The sequence below is a fragment of the Sander lucioperca genome, chromosome 2 (genome assembly GCF_008315115.2).
Source record: "Sander lucioperca isolate FBNREF2018 chromosome 2, SLUC_FBN_1.2, whole genome shotgun sequence".
NCBI classification, from domain to species: Eukaryota; Metazoa; Chordata; class Actinopteri; order Perciformes; family Percidae; genus Sander; species Sander lucioperca.
The window spans coordinates 13,985,169-14,008,143 of record NC_050174.1 but is presented as its reverse complement, the minus strand read 5'-3'; the positions used below and the strand labels follow the sequence as shown (position 1 = coordinate 14,008,143).

General features: G+C 40.5%; 4 protein-coding genes across 13 annotated transcripts; 1 reads left to right on the top strand and 3 right to left on the bottom strand.

Moving 5' to 3' along the window:
- Window positions 1–45: 45 nt before the first annotated feature.
- Window positions 46–3,353, bottom strand: pxmp2 (peroxisomal membrane protein 2). The gene is made up of 5 exons (XM_031308767.2): window positions 2,982–3,353; window positions 2,465–2,587; window positions 2,143–2,305; window positions 666–785; window positions 46–566 (listed from the first exon to the last, which is right to left on the bottom strand). The coding sequence occupies exons 1-5, from the start codon at window positions 3,089–3,091 to the stop codon at window positions 498–500; spliced, it is 585 nt and encodes a 194-aa protein (XP_031164627.1). The 5' UTR covers window positions 3,092–3,353; the 3' UTR covers window positions 46–497.
- A 628-nt stretch (window positions 3,354–3,981) lies between these two features.
- On the bottom strand, window positions 3,982–7,927 carry unga (uracil DNA glycosylase a). Of its 4 annotated transcripts, none has more exons than XM_035993228.1 (7): window positions 7,666–7,927; window positions 7,091–7,324; window positions 6,350–6,493; window positions 5,177–5,274; window positions 4,974–5,062; window positions 4,690–4,868; window positions 3,982–4,585 (listed from the first exon to the last, which is right to left on the bottom strand). In XM_035993228.1, exons 1-7 carry the CDS (start codon window positions 7,762–7,764, stop codon window positions 4,445–4,447), a joined length of 984 nt encoding a protein of 327 aa, XP_035849121.1. In that variant the 5' UTR covers window positions 7,765–7,927; the 3' UTR covers window positions 3,982–4,444. The 4 variants fall into 4 exon arrangements, with proteins under 4 accessions (XP_035849121.1, XP_031164625.1, XP_035849116.1 ...); XM_031308765.2 differs by having other exon boundaries at window positions 6,350–6,445; window positions 7,121–7,324; XM_035993223.1 differs by lacking the exon at window positions 7,666–7,927 and having other exon boundaries at window positions 7,091–7,645.
- On the top strand, window positions 7,252–10,261 carry alkbh2 (alkB homolog 2, alpha-ketoglutarate dependent dioxygenase). Its single transcript, XM_031308766.2, has 4 exons — window positions 7,252–7,362; window positions 8,731–9,031; window positions 9,115–9,313; window positions 9,395–10,261. The coding sequence occupies exons 2-4, from the start codon at window positions 8,788–8,790 to the stop codon at window positions 9,702–9,704; spliced, it is 753 nt and encodes a 250-aa protein (XP_031164626.1). The 5' UTR covers window positions 7,252–7,362; window positions 8,731–8,787; the 3' UTR covers window positions 9,705–10,261.
- Window positions 10,262–10,702: 441 nt separating this feature from the next.
- usp30 (ubiquitin specific peptidase 30) lies at window positions 10,703–22,629 on the bottom strand. Of its 7 annotated transcripts, none has more exons than XM_031308757.2 (14): window positions 22,358–22,629; window positions 21,285–21,329; window positions 20,001–20,110; window positions 19,744–19,917; window positions 17,706–17,809; window positions 17,501–17,599; window positions 14,935–14,980; window positions 14,757–14,851; window positions 14,581–14,640; window positions 14,392–14,478; window positions 14,070–14,150; window positions 12,405–12,627; window positions 12,208–12,316; window positions 10,703–12,106 (listed from the first exon to the last, which is right to left on the bottom strand). In XM_031308757.2, the coding sequence occupies exons 1-14, from the start codon at window positions 22,426–22,428 to the stop codon at window positions 11,854–11,856; spliced, it is 1,557 nt and encodes a 518-aa protein (XP_031164617.1). In that variant the 5' UTR covers window positions 22,429–22,629; the 3' UTR covers window positions 10,703–11,853. The 7 variants fall into 7 exon arrangements, with proteins under 7 accessions (XP_031164617.1, XP_031164618.1, XP_031164619.1 ...); XM_031308758.2 differs by having other exon boundaries at window positions 12,208–12,313; XM_031308759.2 differs by having other exon boundaries at window positions 12,411–12,627.
- Window positions 22,630–22,975: the final 346 nt, after the last annotated feature.

Here is a 22,975-nt window from a genome sequence, read left to right as displayed (position 1 = left end):
AAATAAAATTGAAATGTTAATGTTAATTTGCATGTCTCTTTTTGCCTATTTTCTGTACTGTAGCTACTATTTCCTGAGCTCAGGGGTGGAGCTGTACCCTGTACAGACCACACTCAAGTAACCACAAAGGCACACTTTAGCATTGTTTTACAATTTACAATTATCCAGTATTTAAATGAGACTGTCTCAATCATACAATTCGAGGTTTACTATTTCATCTTACAAGATTTTGGCAGTGCTCTGTAAAAAAAAAATATTTATTATGAACAACATTTATTATGTTCTGTAATTACAAAAACAGTCATGTATCCAAAATATAGCAGCGTGTTATAATGGCTTAAACTCATTGTACAGGTTTGGTTGGAGTTAATCACAAGAGCTACTGTGAGAATTATTGTAGAGATTAGAAACAGGTAAACAGGAGTACAGTAAACAGCCAAATGTTAAAGCCACAGTTTACTCCAGATTCGTTTTCAGTGAGGAAATCTAGGGAAGCCTCATTTCCTCACAGATGCAAGGTAGGCGTACCAAAATAAGGCGATCATGTTGGCAAACAGCACTCGGAACTGAAAGCAAAAAGACAAGAGAGGGGGGAAAACATTACAGTAAGTGTCAGTGTGTGACTCATCATTTGTTCGATGACAGGATGCCAGTCAAATGCATACCTGAACAGGCACAAAGTTGATATTGATGAACTGGACGGGAGTCCACACTTTCCAATTCATCTTTAAAGCAGTCCAGTAACTTCCTCTCATCTTCTTTTCAAAGTCTGTCCACCCTTTAGCCTGACAATAGATTGGAATGATTATATAGTTACATTAATTCATCCTTTGTTATTGCATGTGCTTAAACTGCATATAATACATGAATACAGTAGACTAAATACTAGGGTAAAAAATCCAGGTTGAAACATTGCATGTGGCAGGAAATCATATTTACAGTTGTTTACACACATTTTCAATTGTTTACACACATTTTCTGAAAGCATACCTCATATTCTCAGATGTCTACACACACACAAAAGGCAAAACACCACACATCTGCAAAATTAAACTCTGCCTTCAAATCAATGTTATGTCCTCTCAAAATGTCGTTTTGTGTTCAAATTACACACACACACACACACACACACACACACACACACACACACACACACACACACCATTATACGAATAGACATTTCTAAGAACCAGTTGAACACTGATGTGCTCAATGTATAACACTGAATGGATAAGTATGGGTGCCTTATCGGGAGACGTCTGTTTTTATACTCAAATAAAAAACACACACATATACTGTAATATAAACAAAAATGTTTGAACTCTGCCCAGCCTCCCTCAGCGTTAGACCAAAGTGGCCTGAATCTCATCAGAGATTATGGCTCAACTTGGTCTTGCCCTTCCTCTTTTTCGTTCTCGCACACCTCTTGCCTCTCTCTCTCCTATGTTTGCCTAAACTGAAGCGCTCACCTGTGGCCCTTTTCTTGCTAAAGCTCTGATTTCTATTTGAACAATTGTGCACCATGTGTTTGCCCATGTGAGGAGTCAGAGTGGATAGTAGGAAATGTAAGTTTAGCATTTTGAATGGCAGTGCGTTGCATGTGAACACAAGAGATTTTATTTAAGAAGATCATGCCAAATGTAAAGAATAGTGTGTAGTGTTATGAATTTATTTTTTGTTTGGAACTGCAATCTGAGTGTAAAGCAGGAAATGTGTCTGTATTTTAGCAGGATTGGTTCAGCGGGTTTGGACATGAGTCACAGGTTGTGGTCACTGTGTCTCAAACAATTGAGAAAAACTGTAAACGGGCAGTAAAATACCAAAACAAATTATTATTATTAGCGTTACAAACTGAGACACTGAGTTTGAAAGAAATGGGCATTTACCACGCACAGAGGGTCTAATGAAGGAATCTATCAAATTGCTTTATGGGAAGTGTAGGATCCTGCATTTTTTTAGCTTCAACCATACCAGGGGCTAAAGAAAATCAGCATATCTTGGCCTCTGCTGCAGCAATTTCTAATATTCTTTTTGTAAATCTGTCTCTTACAATCCCCCCAACTTTATGCCAGTGCAATATCAAATCACTGGAGTGCCACTTAATTGAGATGATTAGGAGGGACAGTTTCTGAGATGACCTACCTCCAGGATGTTCATAACAAAGTAGAAAATGAGCAGAAAGCCAGGGGCAAAAACAAGCCGATCCAGTAGCAGACGTTTGACTATACAGAGCGGGTCTGTGCTGGGCATCCACACTTCCATCAGCTGGTAAAAGTAATGGCTCAACGGTCCTGTAATAAACAACCTGAAATAGACAACCAGGAATAATGTGACTACAGAATCTTTTTTTAAATATATAGACATAAGAGGGGAGTTCAAGGCAAAACCCCATTACATTCATTTTTTTGTAACAGATGAACCATGAAAAGTACGTCAAGCATCAATTTTGTTTCTGTAGTCTCACCCATAAATGGCATAGCGTGCAGTCGCTGCTGTGTCAATCTCATTGACCTGGGCTCCATTCTTGGCCTTTTTTCTTGCCTCCAAAATCTGAGACAGAAGATTTCCTAAAGCTGTGAGGATGCCACTGAAAGTATCAAGAACACACAATGAACACAACTCTATCAATATGCAACAGGTACATTCATAATAAGGTAATACAATAAAATCAGTGCCATAAACTTGTTAGGGGAGGTTTTCCAGGCAGATGCTGATTGGCTAAAGCCAGAGTGCTGACACCAAGGGCAGTGTGTGGTCAGTGCAAACAAAGTAGAGCAATCAAGTAACAACTGCTAACAAATGGCGAGATTGGTAACAATTTAGCAAACAGTAACTTAATAAACTTTGGTTTGACTTTGTCAGTCCTTCAGTAAATAAGAACGTCTAATTTCTGACTGTCAAACTGAAGAAACACGACACAAAACAAGCACCAAGATGCACAACAAACGACCAATAGTCAGTGACTAACCAAAGCTACAGACCTCGTTACAGACTTAGTTAGGATGGGATATTTCTTCAGAAGAACCAGATACTGCTGTAGTAAACGGAAATGAAGGGACACATCCCGGACTGGCAGGCTCTCCACAGGCATTGTCAGCTGTTTAACTGTACACACATAACCACTAGCCTGCAGAACTGGGCAATAGCTGGTAGATGCTCAATCGGATCCGCTAGACTGGTCAACGTGGTTAGGTTTAGGCATGAGGGGTGGGGATTGGTTAGGGTTGAGGGAAGAGTACCAGGGTAAGCCAATCAGAGGCAGAATAAATCGGGCCACGAGGCACGTCCTTTGACGTCGCCGCGTCTAGCGGATCCGATCTAGCATCTACCGCAATAACTGGGCGAGGTTGAAACAATGGGTTGAGGAAACTGTCTATGGTTGAAAAGAAAAGGAGCTTCTTCCTGCCCACGTCCTTATGTCATCAGCGGAGCCACGCCTTCACGTCGACGTCAAAAACAGCCGTCATTTAAAAAAATTTTAATCATCAATGGCAAAAACAACTGTGCCGAGAAAAGTTGAAAGTGCTTACATGTCGAACAGCACAAAAAAAAAATAGTAATAGAATAAGACGGAGTACTGAAAGTGTGGTCACATATATTATTTATTTTTTGGCTTAGCATTTCTGTTATTGTTTATTCTGGCCCCTCTGACGGCAAAACACTGAGACTGCTATCAGGCCTTTCTCATGGCAAACATTTTGACTTGATATATCAGGGAAAACACCGGAAAAGTGAACTAATAACCACTTAGATGAGACAGTGAGCCAGCATTTTCACTATGAGGACCCTGCACTTAAATTGTGTGTCTGTGTGTCCAACTGACACCTTCGTGCTGTATAAAAAGACAGTCATATGCAGATAACATTCACCTACGCTCAATTGACTATGCCCGTAATCAGTTGCGGACAGCTCGGTTTACTTGTTGTAAACATGCAATTTCTTCAGATAAATCTGCATGGAGTCAACTTCTGCAATCTCTGGTGTCCTCATGGAGTCCTCGTCTGACAATTTAACTGTACCGAGGTCGCTGTGGGGTCTCACGCAGTCAGCAAGTTATTACTTTAAGTTTCATTAAAAGGCCCTTCGAAGTTTTAACTAAATAAGTAAGACTGAACTGCAAACCAAGAGAACCACCACAGACTACACTGAGCAAATTTAGAGACATTAATATACAACATCCATTTTTTGGAACCACTTTAATAGAACCAACATTTCAATAAAAAAGTTTAAAAAAAAAAAACAACACAAACATATTTACAATGTTGAAACAACTGGTTGAGAAAAAGCATTTAGGAAAATTCAGTGTATAGCACAAAACACAACAGTTTAAACTGCCAACATGAACTCTTTTTTTTATAAAGAATTAAAACAGGAAAGTAAAGCTTATGGGTGGGTTTTGGTCTGTAGTTAACCAACATACATGTTAGAAAACATGAATAACAACTTAAAGTGCCTTCCAGTTTACGGGAGACTTTCCAGATTTAATTAGCAGCTCGTTGGCCTTTGAGAAATGCCTGCACCCAAAAAATCCTCTATGAGCAGACAAGGGAGAAGGATGCACAGCCTGCAGGACGTGGTGGCGTTTCTACAAAAAGAGAGAACATAAACTTAGATGCATGAACGTAATAAAAAGCTTGGGTTTAAAACAACAGTGCAGATCATAGACTGTATAAAACAGTGCAGACCCACCCTGTTTATAGCGGCTCCCTTCTTCTGAGCATATGATCCCCACAGCATGAAGACGAGGCCTTCCAGGTTGTTGCTGAGCCAGTGCACCACAGCGTCAGTGAAGGTCTCCCAGCCTTGGTCTTTGTGGGAGTTGGCCTGGTGCGCTCGGACGGTCAACACAGCGTTGAGCAACAACACACCTGATGAGCACGGTCAAAGATGGAGAAGACGGCAGAGGTCTGTTAATGACCAACAGCTCTGTTGTTGTGCAACTATGTTCAACAGACTGCTTTAAAAAGAAATACCTTGTTTGGACCATCCAGTCAGATCTCCGTGTCCGGGGTGCTGAAAGCCTTCAATGTCCGTCACCAGCTCTTTGTACATGTTCCCCAAACTGGAAACGAAAATGGTCAAGGGTGTGATTAATATGTCAAAGGACAGTACACTATCTGATGTCAAGTTAGAAAACTGACTTGTTCACAGGCAGAGATACTGAAAAGGTTTTAACCTGGGTGGAGGAGGCACTGGTCTTTTGACACTAAAGCACAATCCATGGGCTTGGTTAGGACCATGATAAGGATCCTGGCCAAGAATCACCACTTTCACCTGGAATTAAAGACAGATCTTTCAGTGACGCAACTGTGACAACTAATGCCAACCTAAGAGATATTACAGATAATACACGTAACTTCCATTTTACCCACACAGCAGACAATTCTGTTAGCCTGGAAATCCAGACTCAATCCGAAAGATTAAGGGTCTGGCATTGAGTAATGAAAATGGCCCAACTCGAGGGGCGGCACCAAGCATGCATTTGAAAATCTCACTGCACGCAATTGGATAACACTACAACCAATCACAACAATACACAGGGTGACGTATCCAGTGCCCCATAAGCTTAGCTACCAGCGGAGCTAACTGGTAGATTAAACTGTCGTCATCTGTTTAGCTCGCCTCTGGCCCGCCTATATCAGATACACCGATGTGATTGGTGCAGCTCGGCTACAAGGGCATAGTTAATGAGCATCATTACTCAATGCCAGAGTGACTCGCTGAGCAAATTCAAATGTGCTCTCGCGAGAACTCTGGATTTCCAGGGTACAATTCTGTACCACTGACCCTAAATTTCAGTTGCACAAATTTTCCATGTGTCGTCCTCAGCTCCTGCTGGGATTTGCAGGTGTCTGGTTGTCAGTTTAGCACATGGTAGATGTTAAAATAACTTTGTCAACCTATGTCACAATAACTATGAAGCAGGCCACAATTTAACACTGCCTTAGTGTGACAAAAGAAAGAATGTCTCACACTTTTCTACAACTCAATCAAGACAAGACAATACAATTAAGTTTGTGTAATTGTGCCCATGCACAATTACACAAACTTTACAACAAACTTAAGCTAAATATGTACCAATCTTTAAAAAAAACTTCTTAAATGCACTTCTTGATGTTTTAACTCTATATTTTGTAGTTTGTTTGTAGATTGCACCATTATTTTATATAGTGTCTTCTTAGTCTCTTTAAATTCCTCTCTTACTCCCGTAAAGCACTTTGCAATCTCAGTTTTGAATAGTTCTACATAAATAAAATGTGTTTGCTGGTTTATTTTTTTATTTTAAATGGTTTATACTTTGGTATCAGACACAGTGTCACATGTCAGGGAAAGTGTCCGTGTAACTTACATCTTGGATGTCACACATCTGAGTCCAGGTGAAAACATGTTCAGCAGGTGGGTACACAATGTGGCGTTTCCTCTCTTCAGAAACAAAATCCATCAACTGTGGTAGAGATATGAAGTTATTCAAACTGTTCAAAACAACATAAAACTTTCACAAATCTGAAACTGTATTTTAAAGAATCATTAGCCTCTCTGGGATAACTTAGTCCAGATTTGACAAGTCTAGGTATAGTGGTTTTGGATCTGGACCTGGTCTTATGTGGTCTACATATGAAAAAGAACAGGGAAATCCCCCTTTATTGCATTTTTACAAATAAAATAATGCTTTCACAAATCTGAAACTGTGTGTTTTTTTGTTTGTTTTTTAGAATCTTTAACCTCTCTGGGATAATTTGGTCCAGATTTGACAAGTCTATAGGCGGCGTAGTGGTTTTGGATCTGGACCTGGTCTAATGTGGTCTACATATGAAAAGACTGTGAAATCTCCCTTTATTGCATTCTCATAAAGACAATAAAGCTTTCACAAATCTAAAACTGTGTTTTAGGCATAATTAATAATTTACCTTAATGACACACGCTTTCAATACAGTCAGAGGTTCAAAAAACGGAGGATCAGTCACTCAGCAATGTAAGTTATGTTTCCCTGCTGAATCGGAAGCTAACTTCAGCTTTAAGTTTCCCTTAAATTTCCCCTTAACCGGCGAATAGGCAGCCAACTTCAGCGTCGTCAAAACAACAGAGACACCGTGTGCAGTGTGATGACTTGTTCTCTCACTTTTTTAAAGTAGGGCTTTCCAAATTCTCCCGACAGTCCCTCTCGCCAGCTTCTCCCAAACCCTGGAGGTGTTTGAGCGGAAGAGTGGAGTTTCTCCAGCGCTGCTCTCTTGTTGCGGGCTATCCTGTCAAGCTGCTCCGGGGACAGAGGAGCAAGAGGGAGGCTGGAAGCCTCTGGCTCCACCACCGAGGACCTCAGCTTCTTCTGCGTTATTTTAGTGTATTTAGCAAAATACAAAGCAGGTGAGAAGCGTGCAGGTGGAGGCGAGACTAGCTTTAGAAACCGTCGACAGTGCAGTACAAACATGCTCGTGCTATGGTAGCTGTGATTAGGAATTTTAAAAACAATCAAGAACACAGCGGTACTTGTGAACGCAGCTTGGGTTACGCTGAACGTGTCGTGGGAAAAGATAAATCCCTTAGTGTTTCAAATACTAGTACAAATTCACTCTAAGTGATGTTTAAATATTAATAACGTTGTGTTTTAACACTACAAGCTAGACATGTGGCTAATGTTAACTGACAAACTGAAGTAACTTCGCTCACCGGGTCTTTGGCATCCTCCTCGGCTTCATTTATATCCTTAGAAATTCTCTTTTTCGAGACAGGCGAAAAAAACGAGTGAATAGTTTTTTGTCCAATCATTTTGTTGAAAAACACCTTGGCGGTAATAAGCTGCCGTAAACTAATAACTTCACTTATTAGCTTATGTGGAAGCAAAACAGCGGTGGGCTCCTCAGACAACAAGAACTCAATGGAATTGGAGTATTTCGCGCCAAAGAAAGTGACGAAACAGAGTTATGATAATGAGCTGAGCGCTGTTCAAGACAAACAGTTTGTGGTAGGTTAAGCACCGAGCATTCGCCTGAGAGAAATATACGTTTTATCAATTATTTTTTGTTATGTTTTATATATAATATATATATATATATATATATATATATATATATATATATATATATATATATATATATATATATTATGGTCGTTATTATGTGATATTTTGTTGTATAAAGGCATGATGTCACAATCCTTGCTGTTGTTTTGTAGTAGTTTTGTTGCTAAAATAAACAGTTCGGTTAATTGATTAGTCAATCGACAGAAATTAATCGTCTACTATTTTGATCATCGATAAATAATTTGAGTAATTTTTCAAGCAAAAATGGCCCAAATTATTTGGTTCCATGTTCTTAAATGTAAGCATGTGCTGCTTTCCTTTTCTTATATGATAGTAAATTGAATATATTAACATTTTGAACTGTTTTATACAGTCTATGGTTTTAATATGTCACCTTGTGCTCAGAGAAATTGTAATCACTATTTTCTAACATGTTATAGACAAAAAGAGTCATTGATTAATCGGGGAAATGGTTAACAGATGAATTGATAATGAATTATTATGTATTAGTGGCAGTCCTATCTTTTATTAAAAGGTCTTGAATTTAACAAAATATGACAAATTTCAACTTAAAAAAATAAAATATTGTAAGAATTCTGAGGCGGTATAACAAATCAGTCCACTCAATGCAGACCCACATTGAAGATGCTTTTGTTACGTTTATTTAATCTCAAAATCCGTAAGAATGTTTCATTCTTCTTTGCATCATCCAGGTCTTAAACATCCTAAACTTAAGGTCCTCAGAGTTCCACAGACAACAGATTACTGCAATGGAAAAGTTTGTGAATAAAAGCTCCTGCATTAATGATGCAAAAAGTCCACGAAAGAAGATCAAACTGGAGAGTGATGAGAGGATCAAGAAGGAGGAGGATGAGGGAGGTGAGTTCTCTCATCCTGTTCCCTGGCAGAAAATAGAGGCAGAGGGACTAGACTGTGATTATGCTCTGCTGTTCTCCAAAGAAGAAGCACACCACCTTTTTAAACAGCTGGAGGAGGAAGTGGTGTACTCAACAGGTACAATATCCAACCTTTTTTCCTGTAACGTTATGACCAGAAGTTGCAGTGTAGTTGAACAATTGTGGCTGTTTTTGTTCCAGGTGAAGAAGCAAAGGTCCAGTTGTTTGGAAAGGTGCACAATATACCCAGAAAGCAGGCTACATATGGAGATGCAGGTCTCACCTACACTTATTCTGGGGTGACACGTTTAGCCTGCCCCTGGACTCCAACCTTGGAATATATTCGGGATGCTGTCACAAAAACAACTGGGCAAACATTTAACTTTGTTCTGGTCAACAGGTGAGGAATTACTGAATACAACTTGTAGAGGTCATAGTTTGGGATTCATCTTCCTGCTGAAAGTGTTCTTCTCTCCACCAGGTACAAAGATGGGCAGGATCACATGGGTGAGCATCGTGACGATGAGAAGGAGCTGGACCCCCTCTGTCCCATCGCTTCTGTCTCTCTGGGAGCACCACGAGACTTTATCTTCCGGCACAGAGATGCTCGGGGAAAACAGAGCCACAGACAGATCAAACCCGTGAAGCTGGAGCTTGCTCACGGAAGCCTGCTCCTTATGAACTCACCGACCAACACTTTTTGGTACCATAGCCTGCCTGTTCGCAAAAAGATTTCCTTGCCTCGTATCAACCTCACCTTTAGACGCATCCTACTGGGAAGAAAGAAATGACTAAGCATGGATTATCACCTGGGCCAATGGGGCCAGTGCCCAAGAAGCCTCTGACTAAGGGGCCCCAAGTCAAGTCACTTCTGTCCTTGGACACATGGTCAAATATCACAAATCTAAAATTAGTTTGTTTATGTTGCAGCTGAATCTGAGTGACTAAATGACAGCACAAGGTGAAATAAGTGAGGACTGTCTACTGGGATTCTGGAGAATGAGCACATTTTACAGTAATCAGTGGTTTAAAAATGACACTTCTGACTGACTCAAACTATCGCTTCAGCTATTTTCAGTAAATGTCATCAGGTTAAGTTTAGTAAAGCATCTGGCAATGTTCCTGAAGAAAGGAACACTAAAATCAACAATTCTCCTCAACTCCTGAGTGCAGACCATGAAGGCTACATTTAGCATCTTGTGTTGCACTCAAAGGCACTCATGTACTTTGACAGAGCAATGGAGCACTGTACGCTGATTGCAAATTAATTTGTTATATTGGAAAGAGAGTTGTGTGCTGTTCCAAAGAAGAAGCACAAATTTAAAAATAAAAGTATTATGGTCAATGGCCTATGTGTTTTGTCAGAATGTAGACTGATATTTGTCAGACTCAGCTTTGGATGGGTTTAAAATGTATTGGAGGGGGCCTACTGAACTATCAATCTATCCTTGGCTGTTGGCAGTTATCTGTAAAACAGACACACAGCCTAAATGGCAAACCAAAAAATTATTTTGTCAGTCTCTGACTTTGGCAGTAAGTAGGATTTACCCCCTTTAAATTATGTACTGTATTTATATTTGTGAAAAATATACCCCTTTTCATTATAGATCAAATATTTAGTTTGAAACCCGTCAGTGACAGCCGCATGCTTAGAACTGGTAGAGATTAAGTGTTTTGGTCAAGGACACTTCAGAAAGTGGGTGCTTGATCTAAAACATGTCTGCCAGCACACAATATCTACGGTCTCAAAAGTAGCAAATCATTATTTTGCTGTAAAAAAAAACAATTCTAAAGTGCACGTGTTTTATTTCTTTTAATACCTGAAAACAATCACCTTTACAGAGTGCACACAAATACACACAATCTCACATGAATACACATTAGTGCAAATTGCAAACATTAACGAGGAGTTTTGTACCAGACTATTTCTCATTTGACTTAGTTGGTTTGGTAGGAGCAATGGCAGCTACACCGAATTAAAAATATTCAGGATAACTTGCCCAAAAACCTGCAGTTATACTGTGGCTTTATTAACAGAGAGCAGATCATTATTAATAATCGGTTGAACTGTATTCCAAAAGGCTCTTATGCATCATATCGTGTGTTCACATCAGTTGTAGCACACTTGGCTTCGTATGTTAAAAATCTCAAGCATTAACGACAACATGGCACTTTAACCTTAACTCTGCGAATCATGACAGTGTAAGGATTATTGGAAACATAGAAAAATATCAAATTCAAAATGCTTATGAACAATGTCAATTGAAACATTAATTCCAATAGTTTTACATAGACTGCTGGGAATGATTAGCAGATTAGATGAGATGATAGAGAACCAGTTTTCTACATATCTGACTTCATAATATGTAACAACTTCTAAGTAACATCTCCAAGATATCCTAATCAGCTACTTCTGTGTCTGTAATAACAGGCAGTGGACAAAACAGGAAAAACTACAGCATCATAAAAATGCCACAGAGTTTAGTCAACTGAAGCTTTACACATGAACAATGTATTGCAGGGCTATTACTCTAGAGTGCACTATATTGTCAAGTGTTCCTGTTTTTTTGTCCCATAGAAGCCAAAATGTTGCATGATAGAAATTGTTACACATGTCAAAGCAAAGCAGTTTACTATATTATTTGATTAAAAATCCTGCAGGTCCATAATCTTTGGGATTGAGAGCCTCCTACTCTGGATCAGAGCAGCAGACAAAGTATCCACTAATGGATTTAATATCAGAACACATCATTCAACAGCCTTCAACATGTTTCTGTGATACATGGTAGAAAGTTATCTCTACAGTTACTTTGGGATGGATTCCCTCTCTGGTCCCATTGTCACAAAGTCATAATCCACCTGTTGGTAACTGCGTTGTAACTGGCACATACAGCTGCGACATTTTGACTGGAAAGGCCGTGTGAGGTCGAGAGCTTCCGTTTACTCTTCTGAGCACAGAGCGAGGTTCAGTCCTCGGACTCTCTCGTAGAAGAGCATGTAGGCGTTGGAAGACAGCACCTCGTGCTGGCTGGCTTTTCGTACAGAGTCGTCTGACACCCAAAGCCACTGGGAGCTGAAGGGTGAAGAGGTGCGTGGTGAGGAAGGGCTGCGGCGGTACGTGACAAAATGTCCTGAGTGCATGTCACCGTGGTGAACCAGCACAGCCGTGAGCTGGAAAAGGTACTCTGTAGGACTGAAAGGAAAGACGCTATGATCTGAAGAAATATGCACCACAATACTCACTAGCTTGATATATGAGATCCTTGTATTGTTGCACCTTGACATTAAGTTTACCTGTAGTCATATGTGAGGCCAAGCTGTGGGTTCGCACCAGGAGACTGAAGAAATACAGACGAACATGTTCCGTTGGAGAAAGGTTTGTTGTTGTTGTTACGATGCTCTGCTTTTGGAAACAAATACAACAAATGTATGATGGAAAAAAACAAACTGAATGTGAAGCAGGATGATATTACAAAGTTTACGCAACACACCAGTGCCATTAGCAGAGGGCTTTTTCATGGAATCATCTGAATTTTCTGCCTTTGTGGGGTTCGGAGCACATTTAATCCGCTGACTTCTGTGTGTGGAAGCATGGTGTTTGTAGCGGTCCATCGATAAATACTCTGTGAACTGCACATGCTCCTGTCGTTTGACTGAGGTTCCTTCACTGGACCACGTCAGTCTTTGTAAATGGATGCAGAGGCACTGGGGGAGCTAGCAGAGAGAACATTAGACAGTGAAAGGACAAAACAGTACAACATTTGAGAACATCTTTCACTAATAAATAAGGGGAAGTTTTGATCTCCCTAACAATTTACTGTTACATTTCTCTTCCTAAATTAGACACAAACAAGCTTTAGCAGTGTACATAGTGTCTTACTGGTGATCTTTGATAAAGCTTATGGTTAGGGAGTGAGGAGTTGCAGCATTCGCCTAGATCGGCAGGGGAGGGTGTGTAGCCACAGTCATGGCGCACCCCCTCCCTATCTCTGCAGCTCTTAGCTATGCTGTTATAGTTTCATGCTACGTTTACACGTGGCTGGCTATTTTCATAAACGGACATTTCAACCTCTCCGTTTTCAAAAATAACATCGTGCACAGCTGTCAGTTTTCAGAAAAGTGTTCGTTTACACGTACCCGTGTATATATGCCGTCAATGCCGTCAAGAGCATGCCAAACCTGTAGGTGGCAGTGTAACAAGAAGCTCAAGCCCACGTTAGCCAATCAGAATCCCGAAAATAGCAACAACAGCAACAAATCACTTCCTCGCTCTTCTCTTCCTCACTTCTTCAGCTGCCTAAACCTCCGTTTGTCTCAGTTTACATTTGCAAACAAAGTTTTCCAAAATCTCCACTCTGGCTGGAGGTTTTAGAAAGTTTTCAGGGGCAAATTCTCCGTTTGCGTGTAAACGAAGGGCACAAACGAAGGGAAATGTCTCCATTTTTCAAAATAACCATGTACGAGTAAACAGGGCCTTAGACTGCCGGGGGACGTCCTTTGACACACTGAGCTCCTCTCTCCTTTCATCTGTGGGCAAATGCTTGTTACTAACCTAGCTCTGGGAAGCTTGTTCCCCTGAGTCCTTATGTTTTCTCGCCCCACCAGTTTTCCCTGGATTAGGATGGCACGTCAATCATGGTTGCAGCTGTTGCTGTGGTCCTGCTAGGCGCCCTGCTATGCCCTGCTACGCCGCACAGTGCACTGCTACGTCCAGCTACACCCTGCAGTGCCCTGCTACGTCATGCTATGTCCTGCAGTGCCCTGCTACACCATGAACTACTACTACAACAACTACTATTTATAGTCATAGTTCCATTATCTTTATTGTGACTATAATTGCCATTGTTCATCACACCCCCAACCGGCACCGGCAGACAACCACCCACCAAGAGCCTGGGTCTGTCCGAGGTTTCTCCCTAAAAGGAAGTTTTTCCTCGCCACTGTCGCACTAAATGCTTGCTCTTGGGGGAATTACTGGAATTGTTGGGTCTTTGTAAATTATAGAGTGTGGTCTAGACCTACTCTATCTGTGTCTACCTGTGTCTCGAGATAACTCTTGTTATGATTTGATACTATAAATAAAATTGAATTGAATTAACATCTTGGGCTACTTATATTTAGCTCATAGTGGCATGATAAATATAAATGACAGTTACCTTTCCCAGTTTTAGCTGTTTAACAAATGTTGTCCTTTGGCTTTCCAGAACTTGCCCATTTACTGTGGTCCCTTGTTGAAGCTGAGGTGAAATAAACGTGTTATTATTATAAACAGAAATGAAACAAAAACAGCAAAATACATCTTTGTAAAGAAACATTAAGGCCTTTCTGGTGTAAAATATACATGTTACATGAATGCAAATGAAAGTAACTTGATGCTAGTTTTGTTAAAAGGGTTTCCTGTCTATGGTTTTCTGTGAATTACACATTTGACTAAATGATTACCAGAATGTGGCATGACAGACACTGCAGTGAATGTACCTTGGTGCAGTTTTCACACTCCACTTCTTTGATGGTTTCTGAAGAGATGAAATGCTGAAGACACTGATCTAGAGAGATAGGTCGACCCTGAGGACAAACGCAGATCAAATTATGATGAACAGAACAACAAAAAATTAGTGTTACTATAAGAACCTTTCATATTTATGTGTTTCTGACATTTTTGCTTACCCACTGAGGTAAGGGGATGGACAGGGAGAGGCTTTCAAATGAGTCATACCGCACTGGACTCTAAACAAAAACAAAAGCAAAGAAAAAGGATAAATCACCTCAAAAAAGTACAAGGTCAAATGACATAAACTAGCTTGCGAGTCACTTCTTTGTCAAAAAAATACAAAAACACATACTTGTTGTTCGCAGCGCTTGCATGACATATTGCTTGTTAAGCGACCATGAAAGGGATGCTGAGACTTCCAAGGACTTGGTATTGGATGAAGAGGAGCTGCAAAAAAACAAATTATTCAGATGAAATATATTCCTTTGTGGATTGATATTCTAGGCTCCATACTTTCTTTGTCTCCTTACCACGACTTCTGCAGGTCATAGTTTTCTCATCTTGATCAGAGAGGCTCTGGTATAAAACAAACACATACACACAGAATAACTTGGGAGTGCAGTACCACATTTGTCATTTTTGACACTTGACAACACTTAGAGATGGTCTGATATCATTTTTTTTTTTTTAATCCCGATACCGATTCTGATACCTGATCTTGTGTATCTTCCGATGCCGAGTACTGATCTGAAACTATCCCTGTATGGATGTGCTATGATTGCTATCATTGTTGTAGGCCCTGGCTAAGGTTAAACTCTTTGTGAAACATGAACAAACATAAACAATGAATGCCGTAGAACTTTCTTTTATTATCCAGTGTGACAGTCAGTCATAACGGAAAAGAACATAAATAAACTACTTTAAAGTGGATTTTCTTCAGGGCTAAATTACGTGGTATTAGATCGGTGTATAAACTCCAGTACTTGCCGATACCAGCATTTTAAGGCTCTGACACACCAACCCGACAGCCGACCATCGGCAGAAAAGGCAGTCGGACTGATCAGTCTCCCCAAGTTGGTCAAAAAAGTGCCTCGGAACACACCGAAGCGACGACGACTTGAGTGTACGTTTTGCGCATGCGCGAGATGTACATCCATAACAGCAGGCGGCGCTAATCTGTATTGTTGCACAAAAATGAAAACCGGCAGCCGATTGGACGAGCGCGCCGCGTGGGTCTGGCTTCTCCCCGACCATAATGGAGGCTCGTTCGGAATACAATCTCGTATTTTACAAAAATAGTTCACCGAAACGTGTTTCTGAAAACATTGTAAGAGAGAAATAGGCCATATAGTTGCTGAATCTGTCTTCATTTCAGATCGACAAAGGTCAGTTTAAAAGATTTTCGTCAGATTTTGAGAGGCGTTCATCAGGCTCATCCCGCTCGTCATTTCCGGTAATTGGTCACTGAGTCCGACTGCCCACTGGCCGATTCAACACGTCAAATCGGCCCAAATGAAGGCCTCCGACTCCTCCGACTGATGAAGGCACAGAACACACCAAACAGACTCGAGTCACCAACCTCGCCAGACTGTCCGACGGCCGATAATCGGGTTGGTGTGTCAGCACCTTTAGGGAGTATCAGAGGCTTTTCATCTCTAGTTAAAATGGTGCAAAAACTTCCCTCCTGACTACACGTGTGCTCTAAAGTTCTGAACTGAACTGCAGAGCATACTGAAGGGTCTGCATGTAAAGGCCTTGAGACACCAAGCCGACGGCCGACGAAGATGGCCACCTGTGGCGTTGCCTCTCGTCGACCCTCGTCGCCTTGTTTTTTTTAAATTAGCACTGGAACACACAGCACAGACTACAGCCGACGGCCAAGTACCACGTATGTTTTGCGCATGTGTGCAAGGAAATAACTCCCCATACCAGCAGGCGGCAGTAATCTATTCATCATTAAACAAGGGAAACCGTATACCTTTGTTATGATACCCACAACAAAAAACAGCGTTTGCTCTAGCAGCGGCAGAACCGAACAGAGCCTACGGTCTCTCTGCTTCACTCCCCGCCAGGAAGACAGCGGACACCGGGAAATGGCTAACCAGACTGTGCCTCTCCCGGTCTGTCATCCGTTCTCTCGGCAAAGAAGTCTCCCTACAGTGGGAGCGGAGCGACCGAACGGCCGGCTGCTGGTTCGTTTGCTAACTAATTTTACCCACCCAACATTTCTTCATCATACACTGGTTACCGAAAATTAGCTAAACTAAATTGTCACTTATCTGGCAATAGCAATGTGCTTTCCTATGATGTGACAAGAGCATGTGAATTAAACATTAAGTTCTTACACTTACTAATTTAGAGGCTGGCCGTCTGGCTGGTAAGCTAGCTTGCTTGCTAGGAGGGTAAATGTTTAGTGGTGCAGAGGGCACAGAGAGGTCTATTACCGTTTTTATATTAACGTAAATATTGCAGGGGCGATTCTAGGATCCGACCTTTAGGGGGCTAAGTCCCTAATGAGAATGTGACATGGATTCAGGGCCTTGCAAAAGTGTTAAGGGGGGGCTTAAAAAGGGTCTAAAATTGCTACTGTGGTATAGGATATTATTTTATTAATGTTAGTTTATTTTGTAATGTGTAGGTATGTAGAGATCTTTTAAAAGACATGTTACTGTTGGAATAAATATGCCTAAACAAGTAGTTATATATATCTCGTTGTAGGCTAAGTTTGCCATCTTATGGACATAATGTACAAAAATAGTTATTCAAATAGTTCGAACCTGTGTGTTTTTAGAAGGAACATTCGATCGTCATTTTTGACCAGTTTTGACAGCTCTTGTGTGTTTTGGATTGATCAGATGAGATAAAAAATGAATAGAGCCTCAGTGTGCCTGTCACAGTCGTTTGTTTTGCTCACTCCTGTTTCCAAGCTGAACAGCCAATCCGATGAATTGGCTGTTCTGCCAACACCGCCACAAAAACGGAACACACCGCACAGACTAGGCCGACGATTGGCCGACCCTTGGCTTGGTGTGTCAGGGCCTTAAGAGATATTTGTGTGCCGTTTAGAGACAAGCAAGTAGGGACATAATAACTTGCCTCAAGAGAATGCACGTCAAACAGGTGAGCGACTTTGGGTTGCCGATCTCGCTCCTCCTCCAGAGAAGATGTAAGGACATGAAAAAGTTCATGTGCATCCTGAGAAGGGATAAACCAACACAGACAGACGTGCAATAAAACACTGCACCAAACATTACATATAGAAATGTAAAAAAATATCCACTGAACAGCATTATTGACTAACCTGCTCTTCAAATGAACTGATGTGCCACCGGTACAGTCTGAGAACATCCAGGAGGCACCCGGCATCAAGTACATCTTCCTCCCCAGGCTCATTACTGGACAGAGCTGTTAGTGCAGAAACAGACATCATCCTTGTTACAATTTGGTTGAACACTGCATGTCCACAACGCTCTATATTGAAAGGATAGCCCTTTGAGATGTAGCATCTCATTTGCGATGGGGTCCTATAAACACAAATTCATAGTTATAAAACACATACAAACAGCATAGACAGTTTGTTTTAAGATGAGAAAATAAAGATGTCCTGAAGCAACGGTACGTGGTCATCGATCTCAGAGACACAGGAAGATTATTCCAATCAGATGAAGTGATAGTTTAATGATCTGCGTCCAACTTCTTTGCTAATTCATGGATATTGCATATGTCTGAGTGAATATGAAGATCTACATGTAACCAAAAACAAATAATCCTACACATCCTAATACGTCATTTAAAGATGAACTAAACCCAGTGAAATTGACTTCTGGATTTAGGCTGTAGCCAGTTAAGTGATTCATACATAAAACAATGGTGAGTTTAGTATGGACACCTAAAAATAAATCTACATAGAGAATTAAAAACAACATTAAGAGGTCCTAAGCGGCCTACACATGATAAGTGTTTTGCTCTCTGCGCACCACTAGGTAGGGCGCAAAGCTGCAAAACGCAACGCAGGTATTCGTCACCATTGCTAGGTAACGACATGTTGTTATCTCATTGGTTGCGCTTTCGAAAGGTCAGTGGCAACTAGGTCAAAGTTGAAATAATTTGAACTTTGAGTGCAGCGCAAAGCGGCAAATCTGAGGCGGTGCGCGATGCCAGGGGTAGCACAGCACATAATTGGGCGCCACCGCCCCTCCCCATAGGAAATCAAAGGAACGGCCGGCGCAAAGCGGTTTTGCGACCTATCGTGTGAGGGCGGCTTAAGATTAGTGTCAGAAGTGTTCTGATAGACAATATCAGCGTAATCAATAATAGGCAGTATCAACTGGGAAATTATTCTTTTTCTAACTTGAAATGTAAAACAATTAATTGAGCAATAAAGTGAACTCAGACCTTTTTTAATAATAAAATCAATTTGGGGTTTAAAGGAGAGTTCAGGGTCAATCCAAAGTCCAAGATACTTGAACCAATCAACTTTCTCAACAAAATGAATACGCAAATCAAAAGGATATGTTTGACAAACACCATTCTGCAGGACTTCTTCTTATTCAATAACAGTCTATTGTTATAAAACCAATTTTGAACCAAATTCAAGTCAAACTGTAAGGAATTCTAGATTTGTAATAACTCAGAGTAGAGCTGTAATCGGGCCTTAAAAGTTCGGCCCGACAAGGCCCGAGCCCGACCAGTACATTTTGATTGACAGATTTTTAAAAGCCCAAACCCGTTTACAGCAGTGAGTGTATGTCGGAAAATAGCTCTTCACACCGCAAGCGGGCACACGCACCACTCGGCGGAAAAGGGAGAGAAAGAAGAAAGAGACTGCGCCACACGCACACAGCTGTTTTCCGTCAAGAATGAGTAATTTATACATTTTTTAACATCATTTATTCATGACTAACGGAGGCTATCAGCCAGTCGGAAGTTGGAACAAAGAAATAAAATAAGTCCTCCAGAAGCCAGCCTCTGTTTCACCTCCTCAGCATCCATTTTCACGCTAATCGAAACGCTTCACCTGACCGCTCGTTTACTGCGCAACCAGGAGCGCAAGCCCGAGCCCGGCCCGATCCCGTGTAACATGATACCCGTTGGGTCCCGTCGGGTTCGGGCAAAGATCTTCAGCTCTAACTCAGAGTTAGAAATGTAAATAACAGTATCATCAGCATAAAGATGAACATGACAGTCAAAGCATATTTGAGGTAAGTCATTAATAAAAATAGAAAAAACGAGGGGTCCCAAGGTGGAACATCCTTTTTCACAATTGCATAGTCAGACTGAAAACTTTGAAAAACAACACAGTGGCGTTTATTGTGAAGATAGACACTGGTTTTATATACCTTTGAGAAGCTGAAGCAGTGTTGTAGACAGGTGGTTGTCTTTGCAAGACTGAATCGTAGGCGAACAAGAAAATGTCTCCAGCCACTTGATGAAGGACGGACATGCTGCCAAACCCTGAAGCAAAGAGTTCAGGAAGCAGGTGTTGCCTAAGTTCAACAGACCAGGAACCATACCTGAAAGAAAACATGAGTCATTGTAAGTTACTGCTTTACCACTAGTGTCCTACATATAATTAGTGGATCACATTGATTCTTACCTCTCTTTCTCTTCTTTCTCTCTGTAATTGGGCCCCACAAAACGTATACTCCAGCTGCAATCGCAGCAGCTATCCCACCGACGACTCCCCAGTTTTTTATCATCTTGTTTCTGAAAAGACAACATTGTGTTAATGAAGCACATCGGATGACTTTGGATGAAGGGAAGTAAAAAAAGAAAGGACAAGTAAAAACAAAAGGAAAGGCAGTAAGGCATGATGGTAAGATCACTTCTGTTGATTACGATACAACAATGATACTGATATGTATTTTTGTTTATTCAGTGCCCAACATCTGTATCTGGGCACTATATTTATACTATAATTTTATAATTGATATTTGGTAGTAATACCAACGTGATATGTAATAAAAAGCCAGCAGCGTCTTCTTGTGTGAGGAAGATGGCTAAGTTTCATGTCGACAGGTTCCTGTTGACAATGTTTTATATCTTTCATATTCTTATATATTCTTTTATCTGTCTGTATGCTTTCCTGACTCTGAAATGGAAAAAGTGTACTAACTAAGATGGTCAAGGTCCCTGGTACTCAACAGAAGAGTCATTTGTACAACAAAAATAAAGCAAATCTGTGTAATATCCTCTACATCAGACCTTGCCTTCATGTTCATGACCTTGCCTTTTTAGGGTCCCTTTGACCAAAACCAACACTTTTAAAAATGATTTCATGCTGCCTTGTCTCAACACTGAGAGGTGTTGGTCATTGGTCCTTTTGGAGGCAGTAGTTTGTGGTGATGTTGAACTGTATTGTATTGTTGATAAAAATATATGTTTCTACTCTCATTGATATCAATTTTGTGGACAAAATGTCAGATACACCCCTCAATAAAATGCAATACAATTCAACGGCACAAAACCACAACTTCCGAAATTACCAAGTTAAGTCAACACCTCCCTTACAAAGTTTCAACAAAAACTGAACACTATAACCTTCATGAAAGTAGGATTTGTTGCAGGGCTGTTGGGCTAGATTATGTTGCGCAGGGGCTGCAAAAAAATAATGTAACTAACAAAATAAATAACATGTTAAGCTTTCTAACTGTGACACTAGCAGACTAAGTTAGATTTCTTTTAAATCAGATAAAGACATACCTGTTTAGACAGGCATTTGGTCTGGTATGCACCTGGTCTGCACTTTCAATATTATTGTTTAATACTGATTGTCTGTGTATCTGTTCTAATTCCGGTTTGTGTGTCATGTGTTTGCCCCTGTAAAGCACTTTGTGACTTATGTCTGTGAAAAAGCGCTTCATAAATACATGTTACTTACTTAAAAGTTGGAAGAGGCTTTGCTTGATCTGAAGTCGCGTCATGTCTGGTTAAGTGTTTACCACAGATAAACGGCTCAAAGGTTAATGGATCACATTATTAATGCATTTGGTCTGCATTACGTTACGTTTTGTTTTGTCTGCCTTATGTCAGAGTAGAGCTGGGCAATATATTGATATTATATTGATATTGTGTATGAGACTAGATATCGTCTTAGATTTTGGATATCGTAATATGGCATAAGTGTTGTCTTTTCCTGGTTTTAAAGGCTGCATTACAGTAAAGTGATGTCATTTTCTGAACTTACCAGACTGTTTTAACAGTTCTATTATTTACCTTTACCCACTAAGTCATTATATCCACTTTATTGATGATTATTTATCAAAACTCTCATTGTGTAAATATTTTGTGAAAGCACCAATAGTCAACACTACAATATCGTTGTGGTATCGATATCGAGGTATTTGGTCAAAAATATCGGGATATTTGATTTTCTTCATATCGCCCAGCCCTATGTCAGAGTATGCAATCGTGATAGATAGAAGAAGAAAACGTAATAAGTTCCCTAAAAGCCACAAATCCGTTTACAATCCCACTTCTACATGCTGAGAAATACTCTGATTTGTCTGTAGCAGCAACGTGAGATACAAAGCCACAAAAACACAACATATACAGTTTGTTAGGTACACGAAGCTAAAACTAATGCAGTCTAACGATACACCACTTCACCAATGTGTATCCACGAACCACACTACCATTAGCATACAGCAGAAGGGAGAGCTTTAGCGGTTAGGCTAACTTACCGACAAGGTGGGGGTTAGGCTGCCCTCGGCGTACTATGTCGCCTCCATTGATAAATATCCAAGCTGCTATCTTGAAGTATAGGTAACATTTCTCATTGCAGCGTATCTCTATCGTTAGCAGGTTTTGTAACTGTAACGTTAAACCGGACTCGTCTGTCTGCGCATGTTACACTTTAGGTCCAACGTACGTCGGCGTCATGACCCGCTTTACTCCTGACCCCGTGCGCTAAAAATAAGCTTTAGTTGTCGTTTGCCAGCTGTGAGGTCTTACCTGACTAGGTGTCCAGTGCCAAGGAACTCCCCAACAAGCTTATCAGAGCTTTCTGGTCTGCACCACAACATTCTGCTTTCATTGCGGAACTTCCGTCTTTGGTGGCATGTTTCAGGACGGGCCCACGGGAGGGCGTACAGATGTGTTCACAGTTTACAGTCCGACCACCAAATGTTTGTTGCGCACATTTTTGAAGTCATGTGAATTATTCACAGCTCCAATTTTCTTAAAGGAATATATGACAAAGCTTAACCAAATGTTAAGGGCGTGACTTATCTACTGCTAAAGGAAGGTTTGGAATACTATTTAAAAAACAAACAAGTAGTCCAAAACCAATTCAACAAACAAAAATGTTTTTTAATTGCAGCAATAAAACATTTTCAAAGGTAAATTTCTGGTAATTCCAATACACAATTCCAAACACAAGATCCCATCAGAATTAAACCTTATAGCCCTACATGTTGGTTTGTTATTTTTTGTCTAGCCTATTTATGTTATACTCTATATCTCATTTTATTCTATCAATTAATAGGCCTACATTTTTTTTATTATGTTTTCAAATGTTGTTCTAATGCATTTCCGCCCTCATAAATAATAGCTTTTCTGTAAAAAAATAAA

Coding starts and splice junctions, on each gene's coding strand:
- unga (XM_035993223.1), bottom strand. CDS start 7,426: ATGTTTGTACTGCACTGTCGACGGTTTCTAAAGCTAGTCTCGCCTCCA. Junction 6,494..7,090: donor AAGTCATCACACTGCACACG/GTGTCTCTGTTG, acceptor GATTTGTGAAAG/TTTTATGTTGTTTTGAACAG. Junction 5,275..6,349: donor AGATGTGTGACATCCAAGAT/GTAAGTTACACG, acceptor CTTTAATTCCAG/GTGAAAGTGGTGATTCTTGG.
- pxmp2 (XM_031308767.2), bottom strand. CDS start 3,091: ATGCCTGTGGAGAGCCTGCCAGTCCGGGATGTGTCCCTTCATTTCCGT. Junction 786..2,142: donor TTGTTATGAACATCCTGGAG/GTAGGTCATCTC, acceptor ATCTATTGTCAG/GCTAAAGGGTGGACAGACTT. Junction 567..665: donor TCAACTTTGTGCCTGTTCAG/GTATGCATTTGA, acceptor TTTTGCTTTCAG/TTCCGAGTGCTGTTTGCCAA.
- usp30 (XM_031308757.2), bottom strand. CDS start 22,428: ATGTTGTGGTGCAGACCAGAAAGCTCTGATAAGCTTGTTGGGGAGTTC. Junction 21,330..22,357: donor GGCACTGGACACCTAGTCAG/GTAAGACCTCAC, acceptor ACACTTAACCAG/ACATGACGCGACTTCAGATC. Junction 12,107..12,207: donor GGCCTCACATATGACTACAG/GTAAACTTAATG, acceptor CTTTCCTTTCAG/TCCTACAGAGTACCTTTTCC.
- alkbh2 (XM_031308766.2), top strand. CDS start 8,788: ATGGAAAAGTTTGTGAATAAAAGCTCCTGCATTAATGATGCAAAAAGT. Junction 9,032..9,114: donor GGAAGTGGTGTACTCAACAG/GTACAATATCCA, acceptor TTTTTGTTCCAG/GTGAAGAAGCAAAGGTCCAG. Junction 9,314..9,394: donor AACTTTGTTCTGGTCAACAG/GTGAGGAATTAC, acceptor TCTCTCCACCAG/GTACAAAGATGGGCAGGATC.